At 38.9% G+C, this 20,373-nt stretch overlaps 1 protein-coding gene across 2 annotated transcripts in view; it reads left to right on the top strand.

Moving 5' to 3' along the window:
- Positions 1 to 20,373, top strand: part of LOC103460734 (chemokine-like protein TAFA-5) — a 58,807-nt gene that overhangs the window by 23,727 nt on the left and 14,707 nt on the right. For both annotated transcript variants that reach the window (XR_014087781.1, XM_008403020.3), the window contains exon 2: positions 19,158 to 19,307. Coding sequence is in view for 1 of the 2 variants with exons in the window: in XM_008403020.3 (XP_008401242.2) it covers positions 19,158 to 19,307 (150 nt within the window). In the remaining variant the exon portion in view is untranslated. The remainder of the gene's footprint in view (positions 1 to 19,157; positions 19,308 to 20,373) is intronic.

Below are 20,373 nucleotides of genomic sequence, written 5' to 3' on the forward strand. Positions count from 1 at the left end.
AGACAAAGACAAAGGCAAAGAGGAAGAACTGGTGTGTTCCTTCCGTGGGACCAGGAAGATCGTGAGACGAGGAGAAGGGAGCTACAGAGCTGCAAGACAAGAAGCTGAGGACCGCTACGCGCATGAGGAAGTCACCCTGAGGCCCGAGACCTGCTGCTCTAAGTCAGTACTCTTCCTGTACTGGGAACCTCCTGCTGCTGCAACACCTTCTTCATCATCAGGCCAGTTCTGGGGTTCAAGATGCCAAACTCTGTCTGTCTCTCTCAAAGTTTCCCTCTTTTAGTTCTCAGTGTCAGCATTAGGGAAAGATAGGCTAGATTATTGATTTTACTTATTTGATTATTTCTGCTACTGAATTAAGCTGTACTGACCCTTGCAAAATTGCCTTACTAATAAAATAATTAGCATTAAGAAAATCTAAAAGATGTTGTGGACATTCAATTAATGAGTCACATTAAAGTTCTTTAATGGTCATAAAATAGCTATGAAGTTTGATTCTGGGAGGAAAAAGTAGAAATGTTTTATAGGTTGCTTTTAGCCAAAACTAAAACACCCTTGGGACTCGCCCGAGTCACTAAAACCAACCTGGTTCAGTAACAAGTGCAAGTTGTAATAAAGAGAAAGAGCGACCGTTAACAGGTGACCTCTGTGAAGCTAGCTGGTTGCAGGCTGCTCAATCTGGCTAATTCACAGGGTGAAGAAGGTGGGACATCTGGAGGGGGAGGTCGTTAGAAACCAGGCTAGTCTTTCTCGATGCCAGCTTAAACAGAGTTTACTCAGTTCTGAACAGGGTAAAATCCCATCAGATTTAGAAAACTCAAATTACCCGTTAGATGAGAGCTGGCTGCACATCTCCCTCCTCTGAGAAGAGGAAGTAGAGTGAGAGAGAAGGGGGGGGAGGTGTTGCGCAACAACAGCTTTGTGACATAAACTTTAAAACATGTTGGAAACATATCTGCCAAATAAAATATGTAAATTGTTGGATTCTGACAATACTGAAGGAGGAACAGCTTATCCTGCTCTCTCCCGTCCTTACTGATAACTTTGCTTGTGAATTATTTTTAAAGTCACAATTTTTATGGTTTTATTCACATTATCGACATCATAACTGGATTACTTCAAACCTAAAGACCAGGAGATTTTCTCACTTTTATTTTTACCTCACTTTTCTTCACCTCCAAGTTGAACTAGGGCAAAATGCCCCCGTCCGACCCCAAGGACATTAGCAGTATTCTACAACGACTTCAGTTTTTAGAAACAAAGATTCAACGGCTGGAGGTGAACTTTGAGATCAACGCTACCTGTGGATATGAAACAACTCTTCCTCAAATCAGCGGAGAGGTCGTACACCCCGCACCAAGCAGCTCACCCTGGATCGCTCAGGGAGCCAAGCCAAAACAAAAGTCTCACACTGCAGATCCCATGAGACGACTAATGGGGAGAACCCCTCACCTGGATGAATCAGCGTGGCCGGCTCTGAGCCGAAACCCACCTTCAACCTCAACACCTGCTCCGCCAAAGAATAGCAAACAAGCAGCTGGAACCAAAACGGCTTCACCGAGCCCACTCCCAAGGACAAAGCGACCAGCCCGAGCCTCAAAACATCCTGACTCCGTGGGAATCCCACTGAAAAACAGATTTTCTGCACTTCAGCCTGAGCCTCTGAGTGAAAACCCACCTTCAAACATCAGCAATGAGGCTAAACCAACGCATCCACTGCACAAAGCTCCGAAGGACAAAGTGACCACCAGGAAAACGAAAGGTATGCCAAGAGTGCTTATTGTTGGAGATGAGACAGTAAATGGAATCAGTCATGTTTGCAATCCCAAGAAAACGAGAGTGGTTTCTTTTCTTGGTGACACTGTATCTGATTTGACTTGCAAAGTGCTCTCTCTAACCACTGATCAGCCAAACATTGAGACTTTAGTTGTGCATGTTGGAGCCAACGATCTGGCAAAGCAAAAATCCGAAATTCTGAAAAAGGACTTTAATATTCTTCTGGACACTATGGGAAAATTAAAAACGAAGTTATTTCTCAGTGGTCCAATTCCATCACCTCAATGGGGAGACGAAAAACATTCCAGGCTGCTTATGATAAACAAATGACTGATTAAAACCTGCTCTGCCAGCTCAGTGACCTTCATCGATAACCTCTGGATCTACTGGCAGCGCTTGCACCTCTTTGGAAGAGGAGGACGCAATCTTTTTTTTTTTTTTTTTATATTAACATTTTTTATTGAGAAAGCACGTTACAATACAATTATATAATTATACTGATTACGTTCACATTTTTACATGGTTTCTCTGTTTTCTAATTTTAAACACGTTAAAGAAGAAGAAAGAAAAAAAAAAAACAGCAAAAAATAAATAAATAAAAATAAAATAAAATAAATGGGAGTGGCGGGGAAGCCTGAGTATCAACCAATAATTGACAACACATATCAAATTAGAGCATAAATCTGAATGATAGCAAGGTTTACAGAAAATCAGACATAACAGGTTTGACATATTCTGTCCACTTTGACCATATCTTGTAGAAAGTGTCTCTCTGCACATTAATGGAATGAGACAGTCTCTCCAGTACATAAATCTCTTTCACTACATTTATCCAGTCATCAGTTGTTGGAGGTTCCCGTTTAAGCCATTTTCTTGTGAGGGCCTTTTTGCTCCCGGCCAGTAAAATGAACAGAAGTTTTTGATCGTTGTAGTTCAGTTTGTCAACCGGAATGTTACATAAAAATATGCATTCAAAAGTTAAAGGAAAATCAACTGTGAAGATGTTCTGTAAATGTTCATGGATTTGAGACCAATATTGCTGAATGGTTTGGCAGTCCCAGAAAATATGGAAATGATTGGCTCCATCCCTTCCACATCTCCAGCAGGTAACACCCCCTCCCTGGTATCGTTTCTGCATTGGGGTTATGAAAAATCTTATAATATTTTTCCAGCAGAATTCACGCCAAACCTTTGATCTTGTTGTTGTCCATGGCATCTTACAAATGTGGTCCCAATCTTCTTCTGAAATCGTCAGGCTGGCTTCTTTTTCCCACTTCACTTTAATATAAACAGTGCTGTCCTTCTTACACCGCAGGATGGCGTCGTACAACCTGGAAATAGTTTTGCCTGGTTTTGATTTAGTTAGTAATATAAACGTTTCCACAAATCTCAGATTATGTAAATGTACTTTTAGATCTTTATTAAAATAATTTCTGACCTGTAAAAATCTAAAAAAGTAATCTGCACACAAATCATGTTTTCTTTTCAAGGTCTCAAAACATTGGAGCGCCCCCTTATGGACGAAAGAATAGTAGCTAGTTAGGCCTTTTGAAATCCACTTCTTGAATCCATCATCATGTTGATTTGGGATGAAGTCCGAATCATAAGCGCACCATCTTAAAAGTTTAGAGGCATTTTCTAAACCACAGATTCTAATTGCTTCGTTCCATGCAGATATCATTACTTGTGATAAAGGTTCATCTGCTAAATTAATTTTGCTCTGTAACTTTGTGTCAGCTATTATGGCTCTAATCGGTATTGTTTTGACCGTTTCCCCTTCCACATTTTTCAATCCTGCAGTGTAATTCGGACAGCACAAACACACCAAAGATCTCAACTGAGCTGCACAAAAATATTCTCATAAACATGGAAGCCGCGTCCCCCTTTTTCCTTTTTTAATTGTAAAGTTTTGTATTTGACTCTGGCCTTTTTCCTTTTCCAAATGTATTTGGACAGCATCTTATCCCATTCTACAAATTGTTTTGATGGTATGGGAACTGGTAAGGATTGAAATAAATACAAAATCCGGGGAAGAATGTTTAATTTAATTGATTCAATCCTGGAGTGTAGGTCTAAGAAAGGTATGGCATTCCATCTTTGGATATCCGATTTTATGGCTATGTTCAGGGGGGCATAATTGGCTTCAAACATTTCAGTAAGGTCACGATGGATCACCACCCCCAGATACCTAACACTATCCGCCTCCCATTTCCATTTATAGCAATTTTTAATTTCAGATGGTGGGTCATAATTTACCGTTAGTACCTGTGTTTTGTTCACATTAACCCTGTACCCTGAGTATAAACCGAAAACTGATAGGATTTTCATTATTTTGGGGAGAACATGGGTAGGATGAGATATAACAAGCAACAAGTCATCAGCAAATAATGCCAATTTTTGCTCCCCTCCTATGGTCATTATTCCAATTATATCCCGTCTCTGTCTGATCCACTGGCTCAATGGTTCTATAAACAAGGCGAAGAGGAGTGGCGACAAACAGCAACCCTGTCCAGTACCTCGCTCAAGTATGAATGATTCAGTAAGGTCTCCATTAATTTTGATTTTGGCTGTTGGTTTATTATACAACCCAGATATAGTATTTATTATAGATTTATCAAATCCAAATCTCTCAAGAACCTGATATAAAAAGGACCACCTCACAGAATCAAATGCCTTTTCGGCGTCTAAACTCAACACTAAAGTCTCTATTTTTTGTCTATGAACCTGATTCATAATATGTAGAACTTTCCTAATGTTATCTTGAGTTTGTCGATGTTTAATAAAACCTGTTTGATCATTATGTATTAGCCCTGGTAGGATAGTTTCAAGTCTCTTAGAGATGATGGAAGTGAACAACTTATAATCAATATTTAATACACTGATTGGGCGATAGTTGCTACAATCTAGGTTGTCTTTTCCTTCTTTCTTAATTATAGAGATTATTGCTTCTTTCCATGAGGGGGGTACAATATTTTCCTCCATTACCCAATTAAATGTTTTCTGCAAGGTGGGAATCAAGTGATCCTGCATTATTTTATACCATTCTGGGCCAAATCCATCTGCCATTTTTCCCCCTTTTAGTCTTTTAATTGCCGAGTGAATTTCTTCTCTGGTTATTGTGGATACTAACAACTTATTTTGTTCCTCCGTCACTGTTGGTAGCTCTAGTTTAGACAGAAAGGAATTGACATCTTGATTATTATCTACATGGGTTTGGGAGTAAAGTTTTCTGTAATAATTCTGAAAACATTGTTGAATTTTCTCCTCTTCGGTTTCTATTTGACCATTTAAAGGATTTCTTATTTTGTGCCTAGTCCTCTCTGCTTGCTGCTTTCTGAGTTTATATGAAAGAAGTTTTAGTGATTTCCCCCCTACATCACAGTACTGCTGCTTGTTAAAAATGGTTTTTTTCTGTACTTCAATCATGTTTAGGTCATCTAATTCTTTTTTAAATTTTACCATGTCAGATTTAATGCTGTCGTTCATAGTCACGGAGTGTTGATGTTGCAATTTTAACAATTTGTCTTCCAGGTGTTTACGTTTTTGCACGTTTTCTTTTTTTAAGTGGGAGGATATACTAATAATTTTCCCTCTAATCACTGCCTTCATTGCATCCCATAGTATTCCTGGTGACACCTCCGAATTATCATTTTGAGCTAAATAATTCTCTATGTCTTTTTTTAAATTATCTTTAATGTTTGGGTAGTTTAAAATATTTGTGTTCATCCTCCATACTGTAGATCTATTTTTTCTGTTCAGACAAATATCAGCATAAACTGGATTATGATCAGAAATTGTACATGGACCGATTTCACATGTTTTAATTTTAAACAAATCATTCTTAAACGTAAGAATGTAATCTAACCTAGAATATAAGTTATGTGGGTGTGAGAAGTGGGTGTATTCTCTCTTAGTTGCGTGATGTTCTCGCCATACATCAACTAATCCTAGATCGCCCATGAGGTGTCTCACCCTCTTACCAATATTTCGTCCATCACCTTTCCCACTAGAAGAATCAAATTTGGTGTTTAATAAAATATTGAAGTCACCGCCGCATATTAAAGTTCCTTGGCTCCTAGTAGTTGCAATTTCGAGAACCTGTCTATACAGGGACCAATCACTGCCCGGTGGAATGTATATATTCAGGATGGTGGTCATGGTACCATCGATCCTGCCCGTAATCATTATGTAGCGACCTTCTTTATCTTTGTATTCTGATATATGTTCATAGTTAAGAGTTCCAGATAACAAAATTGCCACTCCCCTTCGCCTCCCAGAACTGTGGGAAGAATAAAACACATGTTTAAAACCCATCTTGTTTAATTTAACATGCTCGCTATCTGGTAGATGTGTTTCCTGCAATAAAACAATTTGGGCTTTGTCTCTCTTAAATTTAGATAAGACTTTCCACCTTTTTACAGGATTATGTAAACCATTAATGTTGTTTGACACCAATTTTATCAACCTGCTACTCATCTAAATTATATTTCTTAATTATATCACACAGATTATTGGGCTCCCCATTCACTCTTAAAAACATTGAACATAGAACATATAAAAAAGTCAACATTAAGAACAAACAAAACTCAAACTGAACTCTTGACTTCCAAGGTGGGGGTCTCAGATGAGAGCCCTGCTTCACCTCCAAAGGCAGCTTCCTCATCGGTTAATGAAGGGGCCCTTAGTGGCTAAGGCCTCAGCGTAGAAAGCACCGCGAGAAACCTGCCTTATTTACTTATTGTATGTCATAAACTGAATGCAAGTCTTAATTATTAATAAGAGTGGATAAACCTTAATTTTCTTTGTGCGTGGGGGATGTCCTCTTGAAGGCTCTGAGTTTTTCTTTGTAACCGGCTGCGGGGTCCCGCCTCTTGTTTGCTGGCCCGCTCCCCGGTCCGCCGCGTCCTCTGCTCCAGGTCAGCTGCTTCAGTTGTTCCAGGACCGTTTCTGGTGACTTAACGACCCGCACAGCGTAGCCTCTACTGGACATGTCTTCCGTAGCTTCCACTACCGTGTTGTAAATCTTGGTTTCATCGCCATATTTCACCCTCAGCCGGGCAGGAAAGAGGGTCTGAAAAGGGATTTGTTGCTCCTTCAGAATCTTGTGCACTTCTGCGTATTCTCTTCGTTTTTTCAAAATCAGAGGGGGGTAGTCATGGTCCAAGTTCACTTGCTTGCCGTTCCAGGTGAATCCTCTTTTCTGCCATGCCTTGCGAAGGAGAAGTTCTTTGGTTTTAAAACTGAGGAATTTTACAATAATAGATCGCGGGGGAGCGTCGCTTGGGGGCGGAGGGCCTAGAGAGCGATGAGCCCGTTCAATGTGCATGTCGAACTCGTCTTGGGACAGCACCAAACCCTCCCGCAGCAACTTCTCCACAAAGTCACCCATTGATGCCGAGTCCCGTTCTGCCGCCTCGGGTACGCCATAAATGCGTATGTTCTCTCTTCGTGTACGGCTTTCTAGGTCCATTAGTTTATCCTCCAGCTTCATCTGTAGCTTTATTATTTCAGTGACGGCATCCTCCGTGGTTAAAATCCTCTCCTCCGCTTTTTCAATCCGATCCTCAGCCTCATCTAGTCTGGTGTTCATTTTTCGAATTTCTTCTTTGATTTCCCCCAAATGCGCATTATTTTCCTGTCGGAAGCCTCTTAATTCCTGCAATACCGTCTCCCATTCAGCCATAATACCACTCTTGGTTGCTTAGTTCAAATCAAAAAGTGCTGCGGTAGTTTTTCAAAGCAGAGGTTCGAGATGGATAGCGGTTAGCATTAGCTGAAGTGCTAGCAATATTTTCTCGACTTTCAACAACCGCTTAATGGCGCTACAAAGCATCGGTTTTGAAGTATTTCGCTCACCCCTGTTCTTTTCCACCTCTATAGGTATGTTTTCGTCGTTTAAGTGGGGTTGGGTTTTCAATTTCTTAGGTTCTCTCGGGACCCCGTTCACAGCGTGGCCATCACGGTGACGTTCAAACCGGAAGTCCCCCGGACGCAATCTTAACAAACACTGTAGTAAAATCTCTTTGGGTAATTTTATGTCTTTTGAATATCTTGGAATCGAGGTAAAAGGCCACAAACGAACTTTGACACTAACTCTATATAAAACACCAACATATGTGGAAAATTTCTTTGCGGACTTGAATGAGCTTCTATCTCTCATATGTATTGATTACGATTGTTTGATAATTGTCGGTGATTTCAACATTCATGTTGACAACCTGAAGACCGAGGGGCTAAAAGGCTCTGTAATATATTAGAGAGTTTTGGTTTAACACAACATGTCAAACAAGCAACACACACTCAGGGACACACACTGGACCTGGTTATCAGTAAGGGTGTGAATATTTACAATGTCTCTGTAACTGATGTCGCCCTGTCGGATCATTTTGCTGTTTTCTTCGACAGTTCTTTATCCGTTAACCCACTTGGACAAAAAGCTACTATCACAAAACGTACTTTCACAGAAAACACAGCAGAAACATTTAATCAAATCTACTCTTCTTCCTCACTCTTAAGTTATAGTGACGTAGATAAGTTGGTAGATGATTTTCAGTGCAAACTTTCAGATATCATTGATTACATTGCCCCCACTAAAGTGAAGGTTGTGACTGGTAGGAAGAAATCTCCATGGAGAAATGCACAAGTAGTTCAATCTGCAAGACAACTCTGCCGCAGGGCCGAACAGAAATGGCGTAAAGGTCAACTTCACGTTTATTATGACATCTACAAGGAAAGACTACGTAACTATCACACAACACTGAAACATGCGAGAGAAGCTTTCTTTGCAGATGTCATAAACAAAAACATTAACAATGCTCGAGCTTTATTTGCCACTGTTGACAGGCTCACAAATCCTCCAATGACGTTGCCACCTGAGCTTCAATCTAATGCCGCCTGCAACAAGTTTTCAAGTTTCTTTTCAGAGAAAATTCAAAAGATCAGAGGATTAATCTGCACATCCACTCCAAAGACAGTTCCAATGCTGTGCCCAAACAAAACAAATGCAGGAAAAATGACCCAATTTCTACTACTAAATTATAAAACCCTAGAAGAAATTATAAGTCAATTAAGCTCCAGTTCCTGCTGTCTGGATGTCCTACCCACACATTTCTTTAAGAAAGTCCTGCCTGTTGTTGCTAATGATCTGATCCAAATAGTAACTCATCGCTCTCTTCAGGTGTTTTTTTCCCCCAGGCTTTGAAAACAGCAGTTATCAAACCACTGATAAAAAAGAACAATCTGGACAAATCACTACTGCAGAATTACAGGCCGACCTCTGACCTCCCATTCATCAGCAAAATTATTGAAAAAGCTGTTTTTAAACAATTAAATAACTTCCTAACAATAACAAACTGCTTTGACTCCTTCCAGTCTGGTTTTCGTGCTCACCACAGCACGGAGTCGGCCCTTGTAAAAGTGTTCAATGATATCCATATAAATACAGACTGTGGGAGAACCACAGTGCTGGTTCTGTTGGACCTCAGTGTTGATCAGGACATTCTACTGAATCGACTGGAGAGTTGGGTCGGACTCTCCGGTCCAGGGCTCAACTGGTTTGAATCTTACATAAAGAACAGGGATTTCTTTGTTTCAATCGGAAACTTCTCATCAGAGAGGTCAAAGGTCACATGTGGGGTACCCCAAGGTTCAATCCTAGGACCCCTTCTTTTCAATATTTATATGCTCCCACTGGCAAAGATTATAACAGGACATAGGATTAGCTACCACAATTATGCGGATGATACACAGCTCTACATCACGATGTCACCAGGTGACTCTGAACCCATCCAATCACTGAATAGATGCTCAGAACAGACCAATGTGTGGATGTGCCAAAACTTTCTCCAGCTGAACAGAAACAAAACTGAAGTTATTATCTTTGGACCTAAAGATGAGCGAACTAGAGTCAATGCAGAGCTTCAGTTATTACAACTAAAAACCAGCGATCAGCCCGAAACCTGGGAGTAGTGATGGACTCTGACCTGAACCTTCAGAGCCACATTAAGACAGTCACAAAGTCGGCCTTCTATCACCTGAAGAACATCTCTAGGATTAGAGGACTGATGTCTCAGCGCGATCTAGAGAAGCTCATCCATGCGTTTATCTTTAGCCGTATTGATTACTGCAACAGCGTCTTCACAGGTCTGACTAACAAATCAATCAAACAGCTGCAGCTGATCCAGAATGCTGCTGCTCGGGTTCTCACTAAAACCAGGAACATAGAGCACATAACACCAGTTTTAAAGTCCCTACACTGGCTCCCTGTAGCTCAGAGGATAGACTTTAAAATACTGATGTTAGTTTATAAATCACTGAACGGTTTAGCACCACAATACCTTAAAGATCTGTTATTACTGTACCAACCGTCTAGACCCCTCAGATCTTCTGGTTCTGGTTTGCTCTGCATCCCCAGAACCAGAACCAGACGAGGAGAAGCAGCATTCAGTTTCTACGCACCACAGATTTGGAACAAACTTCCAGAAAACTGTAAAACAGCTGAAACACTGGGTGCTTTTAAATCTCAACTTAAAACTCACCTGTTTAGAGTTGCTTATGGCTAAATTAGGGTTAGAGTGCGGGTTTTGATGTCTTCCATCTTTTTATGTCTTTAATGTTTTTAATTTTTTCTTCTTTCTTTTCGACGTTTTAATGATGTAATGTTTTTTGTTTTTTTGTTTTTATTTTTTTTTTTTTAAATCTCTCTCTTTCTCACTGATTATTTCTGTTTTTATTTTAATTATGTAAAGCACTTTAAAATGCCTTGCTGCTGAAATGTGCTATACAAATAAAATTTGATTGATTGATTCTAAACAGCTGAAAAATATTTCCTATGTAGCTAAATTTTCCCAAAATAACCACTGATTGTTAGCGTAGCAGCTAACGTTTTCATACTGTTTTCTAATGAGAGAGAGCTGATGAGAAACCGCTGTTAGAGGAGAAGTTAATTAAAAACCAGAGGATTTAGTGAGTAAAGGTCAGTCAGGATCAGAGATGGAGCTGCTGGTCTTCAGTCTGTTTCCAGCTCAGCTTCTCCATGTCGGTATTTAGCTATAAAGATGCTACGAGTCAGAGCCCAACATGCTGAAAATGTCTTTCTGAATGTGTAGGAAACATAAACGAAACATATCGTATGTATTTTCTATTTCACTTTTGGATAATTTCTCTTTTATTCTTGGCTTTAGCCTGTGAACCAGGACGTCTCAGAAGTCATTGAGTTCTCCCAGTGTGACCAGCAGACTGAAGCCTGTGACCAGTGTTCCCAGTATAATAAATACATGTTTTATTCTTTCACTTTTTGTGTATTTTTAAATATCTCAATCTGAAGTATTAGTGTATTAATGTAGCTTATGTAATGAAATAAAAATAATTTACTGTTAGAATTATTTTCACTCTTTGCTGTCAATAGCAGAGTTGACATACTGTAATAAATATTTAATCTCTGGAAAAAAGTAAGAAAAATATGTAGTTTAATGTTTGACAATGACTGATTTATAAATCAAGTCATTTCTCAATAATGTATAAAAAATAAATACAAAAACATTGTTTTTTGTCTGGAAACATTAAATGTATATTAAATTAATAAAACACTGTAAAAGTGAGTCTGTTCATTAATGTCAATATAAAAATGATGAGAATCATTTCTATCAAACAAAAACATTGTGCTCTTTATTCAGAAATGCCCCAAAATATAATGGGCTTTTAAGTTTTCATGGATTTAGGGTGTTATTTCCATGGAATCACTTATTCAGCCTGAAAGAGTGAGTGTATGGGAACGAGTGAGCAGACCAGAGCCAGATTGTCATGATTAAATGGGATGTAGTCCTTTGTGTAAGAGGGTGGACCTCAATGTGAATTGTAACCTCTCACACGTAGCCCTGCTACTCTGACTTTTGACCGTTGTGTCAACTCCCAGCATTGTGGTAAGTTTTAACTTAACTGGATGAGAGTCTGCTTCTAATTTGTTAGTCAGTTCTTCACTAACAAATGTGTTGTCACTTTGTGTGTCCAGCGTAGACTAACTCCTCTTTAGATGGACTCTGGGCAGTAGAAACCCACACAGGAACAATCATGGAGGTGCTACCTGACTGACCCACCTGTGACACTCAGCTGTGGCTGCTGTAGAATCACTTTCTGGAGCTCTCAGGTCTTTCACTTGCCTTGTGATGCTCATTGTGCTGACAGGTGGGGTGTTGTCCTTTGCAGGTGTTACATGTGTGGCGATGACAGCAGTCTTTGGCATTGTGGCCCACCTTTAAGCACCCATAGCACAGTTTGCTTTCCTTCACAAATGTCCGTTTGTCATCTAATGACATTTCCATAAAGCTGGGGCATTTTGACAACTGATGTCTTTCATCTTTACAGAACATGTAGGTGACCTTTAACCTTGTGCCATTTAACATTGTTTCATCTGCATGCACTGTAGCATGTGTTGTGAAGACTTGAGTTGTAGATCTGCTTGATTAAATCTGATTTTTCTGAAGATGAGCTGCTTGAATGGAGTGCATATGAAGAAGTCACAGGATTGCATGCTATTTCCGCCTCAAGTGTCATAAACTCTGCAAAATTCTTGAAAGAGGGGAAATCTTTACCTTCCATGACAGCAACTGTGACTTGACGATTCCATCGTGTTGCAAGTCACTCTGGAACCTTTGGCAGGAACTTTTGGTTTTCCTCACAGTCACTTAAAATCTCCAAGCCCTTTACATGTGGTGTTGCTTGGAGGCATGTTGTGAGAAAATCAGAAAATGCTCTTAAACCTTCTGCATCCTTTGAATGAATTCTTGGCCATTTTGACAGTTTGTCTCTAAATGCCTTCTGAACAATGAAAGGCTGACCGTAGCGCTGGTCAAGCCTCTTCATTGCATCTTTGTATGCATCTTCATCACTGCAATAAAATATTGCCGTCTAGACATTTAAGAGCCTTTTTAATAGATATAGTTTATCAGCAGAAGATATACCTTTTGCAGTCCATCAGTGATATGAATGAAACCTTCCATTGGATGTAGGTGATGGGATCTCCGCTGAACACTATGGGTACAAGGGCTGGGACTCTGTTTACAGCTATGCTGTCTTGGATAGCTTTAGCCAGCTGGAATATATCTGTGAGAAGTGATGTTGCAGCAACTTGAGGGTGTAATTGTTGTAGTGGATTGTTCGCAGGAACTGATGCACATTGTTGCCAGGGTGGTTGATATGAACTTGTAGAACCAACTGCAGCTGGTTGTGCAAAGCTCTGGTTGATAACAGAAGCCCTATTGTTCTGTATCATTAATTGGTTTTCTATGTCAACCTTTAATTCCTTGTCATAAATCTCTACTTTTGCACGTACAGCTTCCCTTTCCTTTTCAGTTTGTAAGCGCTCTAGTTCAAACCTTTGTTCATCCAGTTCCCTCCTGTATTTCTCCTCCATTTCTCTTATCCTTTTCCTTTGTTTGATTTCCTCTTGTGTGATTTTATACTGAGCTTCCATTGCAGCTAGTTCTGCAGCTGCATCAATTGATGCTTGCTTCAGTCTGGTGACTTGACCATGATGCAGTGCCAAATATGGACTTGGCATGTTCAAAGGTTAAGAGGTGATGGAGACGCTGCCTTTCTTTATCTGCATCAAAATCATCTTTCGCTGCTAAGCACTCAGAAATTATTTTCATTATATCTCTTGTCACTGATTCACACAAATGCATTTTGCGCCTTATGACTTGGGCAGGCGCTTTACGCTCTCCCAGCTCGTTGTAGATTTTTGTCATGTCGTTTACAGTCTTTTCAATATTATCAGCCATTTCTGCTAGCTGTAAATCCGACATGTCACCTTGTAGATCTTCTCTGTACGCTCTGACCTGGCCTTTCCAACGTTCATAAATGGTTAGCAGCTTCTTCTCTTTTAATTTGTTCATCCGTTTGAAATAATAGCATTTTTTCCGTAGGTACACTAAGCCGTTCTGTTCGTCTCAGTAAAATTCATCAACTGTTTCGTCTGTTCCTTTTCAATCAATCAAATTTTATTTGTATAGCACATTTCAGCCGCAAAGCATTTCAAAGTGCTTTACATAATTAAAATAAAAACAGCATGTGACATTGAATAAACAGAAAGACAAAGAGAATTTTTATTTAATTTTTTTTTAAGAAAAAGAAAAAAGGCTAAGAAGATAAAAACATTAAAACCCGTTCCCCTTGTAGGACTTCAGTTAAACGTCTCACACCTCAGAGTTTTTCACGGAATTTAAGCGCCTGTCGTCACCGGACTCCGCAGTCCGTTTATCACGGGTATTATCCAGGCCCCGCCGCCTAACAGGACAAGGTCTCCAAACCTTGCAGCACCAGGCTCCGTCCACCTATTACACAAAATTTTTCGCACTAGGACTTTCGTTGACCTACACAGATTTTTGTGCACTACCTCTCACACCTCAGAGTTTTAGTTAAGATGTGATATTCTCTCACACATAGATATAGATTCGTTTAACTGGGACGTTTTCCGGGGGGCTTTACATAGACAGTGTGAAAGAGAAATAAAAAGAAGTTAATAATTAGATGAAAAGTAAAGCAAAGACATCAAACCCCTCAATTTAGCCATAAGCAACTCTAAACAGGTGAGTTTTAAGTTGAGATTTAAAGGCACTCAGTGTTTCAGCTGTTTTACAGTTTTCTGGACGTTTGTTTCAAATCTGTGGTGCATAGAAACTGAATGCTGCTTCTCCTCGTTTGGTTCTGGTTCTGGGGATGAAGAGCAGAACCAGAAGATCTGAGGGGTCAAATTGTTTTTCCATATTTTCCGTTATGTTAATAAACGTTACCGGACAGCTGCTGCAGCTCGCTGCTCCGTGTCATTGCCTTGCCGTTAATTGATATGGCTCTTAATCCCGAAACTCTAACTGCCGAGGGCGGAGCTCTCCTCCTGAGGTCTAAGCTCTTGCTGTAGCAGACCCCCCTCAAATCAAGGATGTTGGCTTTACTGGTGAACAGGTTTATTTGCGAGTAAACCCTGAGTTTCACTGAAAGAGCTGTGTACAAACAAAAAACAGTGTAAGCTACAAACAATGCTCTTACAACCGTAACTTTTGAACTAAAATAACATTCACTACTGAAATATCAACTTTGACTCAAAACTAAACCAGTATTCATATATAATACAGCAAATTTACAATTCCAATAGATCAATAAAAGAAATATCCTTATAGACAAATAAACATACCCTGTGTCTCTATAAAAAGGGGGCCGCTAATAAGATACATTTTGCTAACTCTGTTGCAACTTGTCTTCCGTTCTTTATCCGTCGTTAAGCTGCCGTTCTACAATATAAACAACGGAAGCTGTCTTATCAAAATAAAAGCATAAAATTCAAAAACCGGAAGTTAACTAATGAAAAGACCAATAAGTGCAAAAAGGGGAAGACAATAATAATACAACAAATAACTCAAACAACCTGGGGTTAATTACAATGTAGAATAGTAAAAAACCCAGAATAAAATTTGAAATGTTATAATTAGGGAAAGAGAAAGAAGGTATGGCATTACCCGACTTTAGAGAATATAATCCTTCAGCCCAAATAACTCCCATAATAAATATAAGTGCCAAAAATTATGAAGCAAAATGGAAAAATATAGAACAAAGAGTCCATGGAAGAGAATTGCAGAGTATCATTGGAAATACTTAGACTATACACTTAAGAATGTTAATACTGTCACTAGTTTCTCACTGGGTAAATAGTTATATATAATCCAAAAATGCAAATTGGAGAGACAATTACGTCTGATACAGTGGCCAGCTTATAATAAATACTTTATTCAAGACCCACAAATTAAACAATGGCTAGAAAAAGGTTTAACAGCATTATGTGTAGTCCTTAAAGATGGGCACTTAAAAGTTTCCAGGAGCTACAGCAAGAGTTTGCTCTAAGAACTCAATGTCATTTTAGATACCTACAATTAAGGGACTTTTATAACAAAAAGATCAAACATAAAATACACCCAAACAAAAATGGGATTGTCAAAATTCTGATTGAAACCTATAAAGGTAAAAAGCACAGAACAGTATCTTTACTTGATAAATATCTGTTGGAAAATATAGGCACTAACACAATGGATATTAAAACAAAATGGGAAAGGGAATTATGCTAACCGAAGATGGCTGGCTGAGTATCTGGAAGACCCAAATTACGACATCCTCCTCTAGAATTTGGAGAGAACATTGTTGGAAGAAAATAATCAGATTTTTTGTAGTATCCAAAATTACCAGTAAATTCAAATCTAGAGTTCAACTATGTTGGAGAGATTGTGGAGTATTTAATGTTAACCACAAGCATATTTTCTGGCTTTGTCCTAGAATGACACAGTTCTGGGACAAAATACACAAAGAGATTGTAACAATATTGGGCTACCCAATACCTAAGACCTGTTTGGTTTTATGTCTTGGTCTCTTGAAAAATGCTGTACTTTATAATGATTGTTGATTGTTTAAAATTCTGCTGGTGGCAACCAAAAAGGTAATAACCAGGAAATGTTGCCAATCTGAACCTCCTACCACAAAGGAATGGGCACAAACTGTAAACTCATTATTTGAGACACAGATTTAAACATGCAGACTAAGGACACAAGAACAGCAATGCCAGGACAAACAGGAAAGATGGGCAAATGTCACATCAATGTTACAGGACTATTTTTTTAGATATAATGGGTCCCCTTGAGTTATGAGTTATTTAATTAAGAGTCTCCACTTAGTGTGCAGTTTGTTTATTTTCAGTTGTTTTGTTTTTCATGTCCCTTACAGTTTCTATGTATTGTTCAAGCTTTTTTCTTGATTGTACTTTAAAATTATCAACAAAAATAAAGTTATAAAAAAAAATAATAATTTTCAAATTTTCTCTAAAGGGTACTTATTATTTTATTGTGCTAATTTTCAGGAGCAAGTTGTCCATACAATTTTAATATATTGACTATTTATATAATTCTGTAGTAGTATATTAGCAATGTACTCTTGAAAAATGCACAATGTAATTTTGTTCAGCTTAAAGTGTGTTGTAAATCAGTGGTCACCAACCTTTTTATTACCGCGGACCAGTCAAGACTTGGAAAATTTTGCTGCGGCCCGGTGGGAGGGGGTGGGGGGGGGAGGGTGGAGTCGCTGTTGGTGTTCCTGCTAAATCCTGAATATACCCAATTTGGGTTGTCTTATTCTTCTTATCGCAGCCTGTGAGGTTTTCCCTGACTGGGAACGAGAATCCAACCTGCTGAATGTGACAGGTAGCCAATCAGAAAGCGCGGTGACGTAAGAACAGAGAGGAATCCTAAACAGCTGACATATCGCGCAACTGAGTCCGGTGTATATCGGAGATAATATGTGGAAATGTTTATTATCAAATCTAAAGGTTATTATTATGTTAATTCAGTTAAAAATGTTAACTATGAAAAAACATATCCACCTCCAAATCATAGTGCAGCAAATAGAGCGGCTGCTCCCGTCGTCTTTTATCCACCGCCTTTTCTTTTTGTTACGTCTTTTATCTCTTAAAATGACTCCACAAACTATCACTATTGTTTCTACATCGTCATCCGTGTTTGGTTATTCTAAATTCCCGCTATATTAGGTGTATACTGGATTATCCTCTGGAATCGGGATGTTCCTGACTGGAATCGGTTCGTGTTGCTCCTGCCTTGGACACACGAACCGATCGAACCTGTTGGACTTTTATCAGCTCTGTGGTCACAGAGGTTTGGAGAATCAGCCGACATTCTTAAATCTTTCCGTCTAAACCAGACTTAAGACTCACAAGCTCTATTCATCTCCTCTCGACCACTGCCCAAATGCTCTGACTCTGGTCGCTATGGTAACGTTTATATATCCCTTCAAAATAAGATACAGATGTGCCACAAAAACGAACATTTTACTTTCGTGAAAATTTTAACTCACGATAATGACTAACGGAGCCCTGAGCTTGTTTCTCTGCAACCAGACGGTCCTATCAGGGAGTGATGAGAGACAATAACACCCGAAGTGTTGCTTATATCCACAACCTGCTTGGTCTCTACGTGGCGAAGCAGCTTGAAGCTTCATTGCCTCATTAGCAGCCGGTCGCCGCATGTTACGCAGAGCGGCTTGTAATGTGGGACTCACCTACCGGTCCAGGATAAATCCATTCTCCTGTCTCTTCTCTGGGCCTTTTCCCCTTTGCAAAGAAACTTTCCAAAGACATTTGATCTGTTTCTTACTCATTTTGCTGCTTGTGGGCTCAATGTTGGCGCGCAAGTAACCGAGAGAATCCGGTTAAAGGATTTTCAAAATAAAAAATCCTCCAGACTCAAATAATACACAAAACGGAAATATTTAATTATTTCTTGCGCGGCCCGGTACCAATTGGTCCACGGACCGGGGTTTGGGGACCACTGTTGTAATTGATCCTTCTGTGTTCTGGTAACCTGATATGTTTGTAACATGAGTTTGTAGAAGCATGTAATGTACAAAGTGGCAAAGCAGAATAATAGACATTAAGTAACTGAAAAGTGTACTTCATTAGCAATTATGGTAAACCAAAAGTGTAACTGGATCATACAGTGATCACACTACTAACATATAAAATATGTAATGCTTATATACTTAGAAGGCATTCTAAATATATTTTAAATGTAATTTGATCACAAAAATAGTACACTTAAGAAATACCAATCAAATACGTTTATATTACATAAAAAGCTGTGCACTTAAAATAGACAATGTATAACTTTAGTTGTTCCAAAGAAGCATGTGATAGTACACTTAGTACATTAGTAAATTGTGTTTTCTACAATTTAATTACTATTAAAATACACCAAGTACAAAAGTAGTTGTTCCAAAATGACGTTCAATTCAAGTATACTGTCTGGCTTCGAGTATGCTCAAGTATGCTAAAATTGAACATACTTAGTATATTTATTTTTCACCAGGGGGTGCTCTTTCTGTAAGCTACATGTGGCGCAGGGGTTAAGCACAACCCACATATGGAGGCCTTAGTCTTCACAGGCTTGATTGGCCTGGTGACCTTTGCCACATGTCTTCCCTCTCTCATTTCCATACTCTTCTGTCATAACACTCTCAAATAAAGGTCACTAGAGCCAAAATACCTTAAAAAAATTAATAAGCGGACTACAACACGTGTTACAATAACAACTATAAATGTTGAAAAATTTTATTTAGAATGAAGCTATATTATTTTCAACAAATTCAAATTAGTTTACTTATAAATCTTACATAATATGTTATGTATTAACTTAAAATGTATCTTTTTGCAAATATATATATTTTTAAATTGTATCTAGCTTCAATAATGAAATCAGGTCTTTTACTTAGTGAACACATCAAGTGGCACGTCAATGTCATGTAATTAGATCATTTTCTCTTTAAATGCTCTCACTCAGGTCAGCTGGTTTCAGGAACCTGTGAGATCGTAACTCTGGACCGACACAGCAGCCAGCCCAGGACAACTATCGCCCGTCAGACAGTCCGCTGTGCCTGCAGGAAAGGACAGATTGCTGGGACAACACGAACCAAACCGGCCTGTGTTGATGGTATGATTTTTGCTTTTCTCCAAAGGCTGAAGTTTTTTTAAGGGAACTGCCCTAGAAAAGCACATGGAGGACACAAGATAAGTAACCAATAACGTGATCCAGAGTTCTTTCTTCATACTTCGCTTTATTGTATTGCCTCAGCCAGTCCACACAGTCTTCCGTATATTTGCATTTTCCTTCAACACAAATGGATTATACATATAAGACTTCAATTAAGTGGTACTGAAAAAAGTAATTTTTTTCTTAAAAAGGGTTACATTTTGTGCTTACTTATTATTTTTCTCTGGAGAGTCTTTAAAACATTTTTGAGAAACTGCAGAGGAAAAGCTGAGCTGCTGTTTATTTTATTTCATTCACTGTTTGAATGCATTCATGGACTAGAACAATTTGAAATAAGTTCTGTCAATCATGGTTGTGTTTATATATCTTTTTTTAATTCTGCTGAAAACCATTTCAGCATTTTACAGAGCCTGTAAGGGGACATGGAGAAAAGAAAAAAAAAATACAAGCCCTCACTTACTTCCTCGAGATCCAGAGAAACGTTTTTAAAAAATTGCACGTTTCTCTTTTGGGTAAAAAGGTCTGTTTATACAGTTTCTGACAGTAATGATGGTGGAGTTTAAACAGAGACATTGAGGACAATTTACATTTCCTACGGTCTAGAGATGTCCCAGATGAAGATATTATGAGTTTCAAAGCTGAAGTTGGTTTCCTATGGAGCTCGTAAGAGGACATGGAGAAGGGGCGAGGGGCAGGAGCTTATTTTCTCAAGCACCTGACTTACTTTCTCAAGATCCTGAGAAAAGTCTCAAAAAATTGCGCGCTTCTCTTTTGTGTAAAAAGGTCTGTTTGTACAGTTTCTGCAAAACCAATAGTGGTGGTGGAGTTTAAACAAAGACATTGAGGTAGGGTTGCCACCTTTCAGAAATTAAAATAAATGTTAATTTAAAGAACAAAGAACCACGGAGCGTGTCGCCTGACTCTCATGGGGTGGGATGGCCACTGTAGAGATAGACAATATTTTATGGCTGTTTTTTGTTTTTAAAAACTGATCCATAGGACAATC

This window comes from Poecilia reticulata, chromosome 6 (genome assembly GCF_904066995.2).
Source record: "Poecilia reticulata chromosome 6, P_reticulata-male-v2, whole genome shotgun sequence".
In the NCBI taxonomy this organism is placed as follows: domain Eukaryota; kingdom Metazoa; phylum Chordata; class Actinopteri; order Cyprinodontiformes; family Poeciliidae; genus Poecilia; species Poecilia reticulata.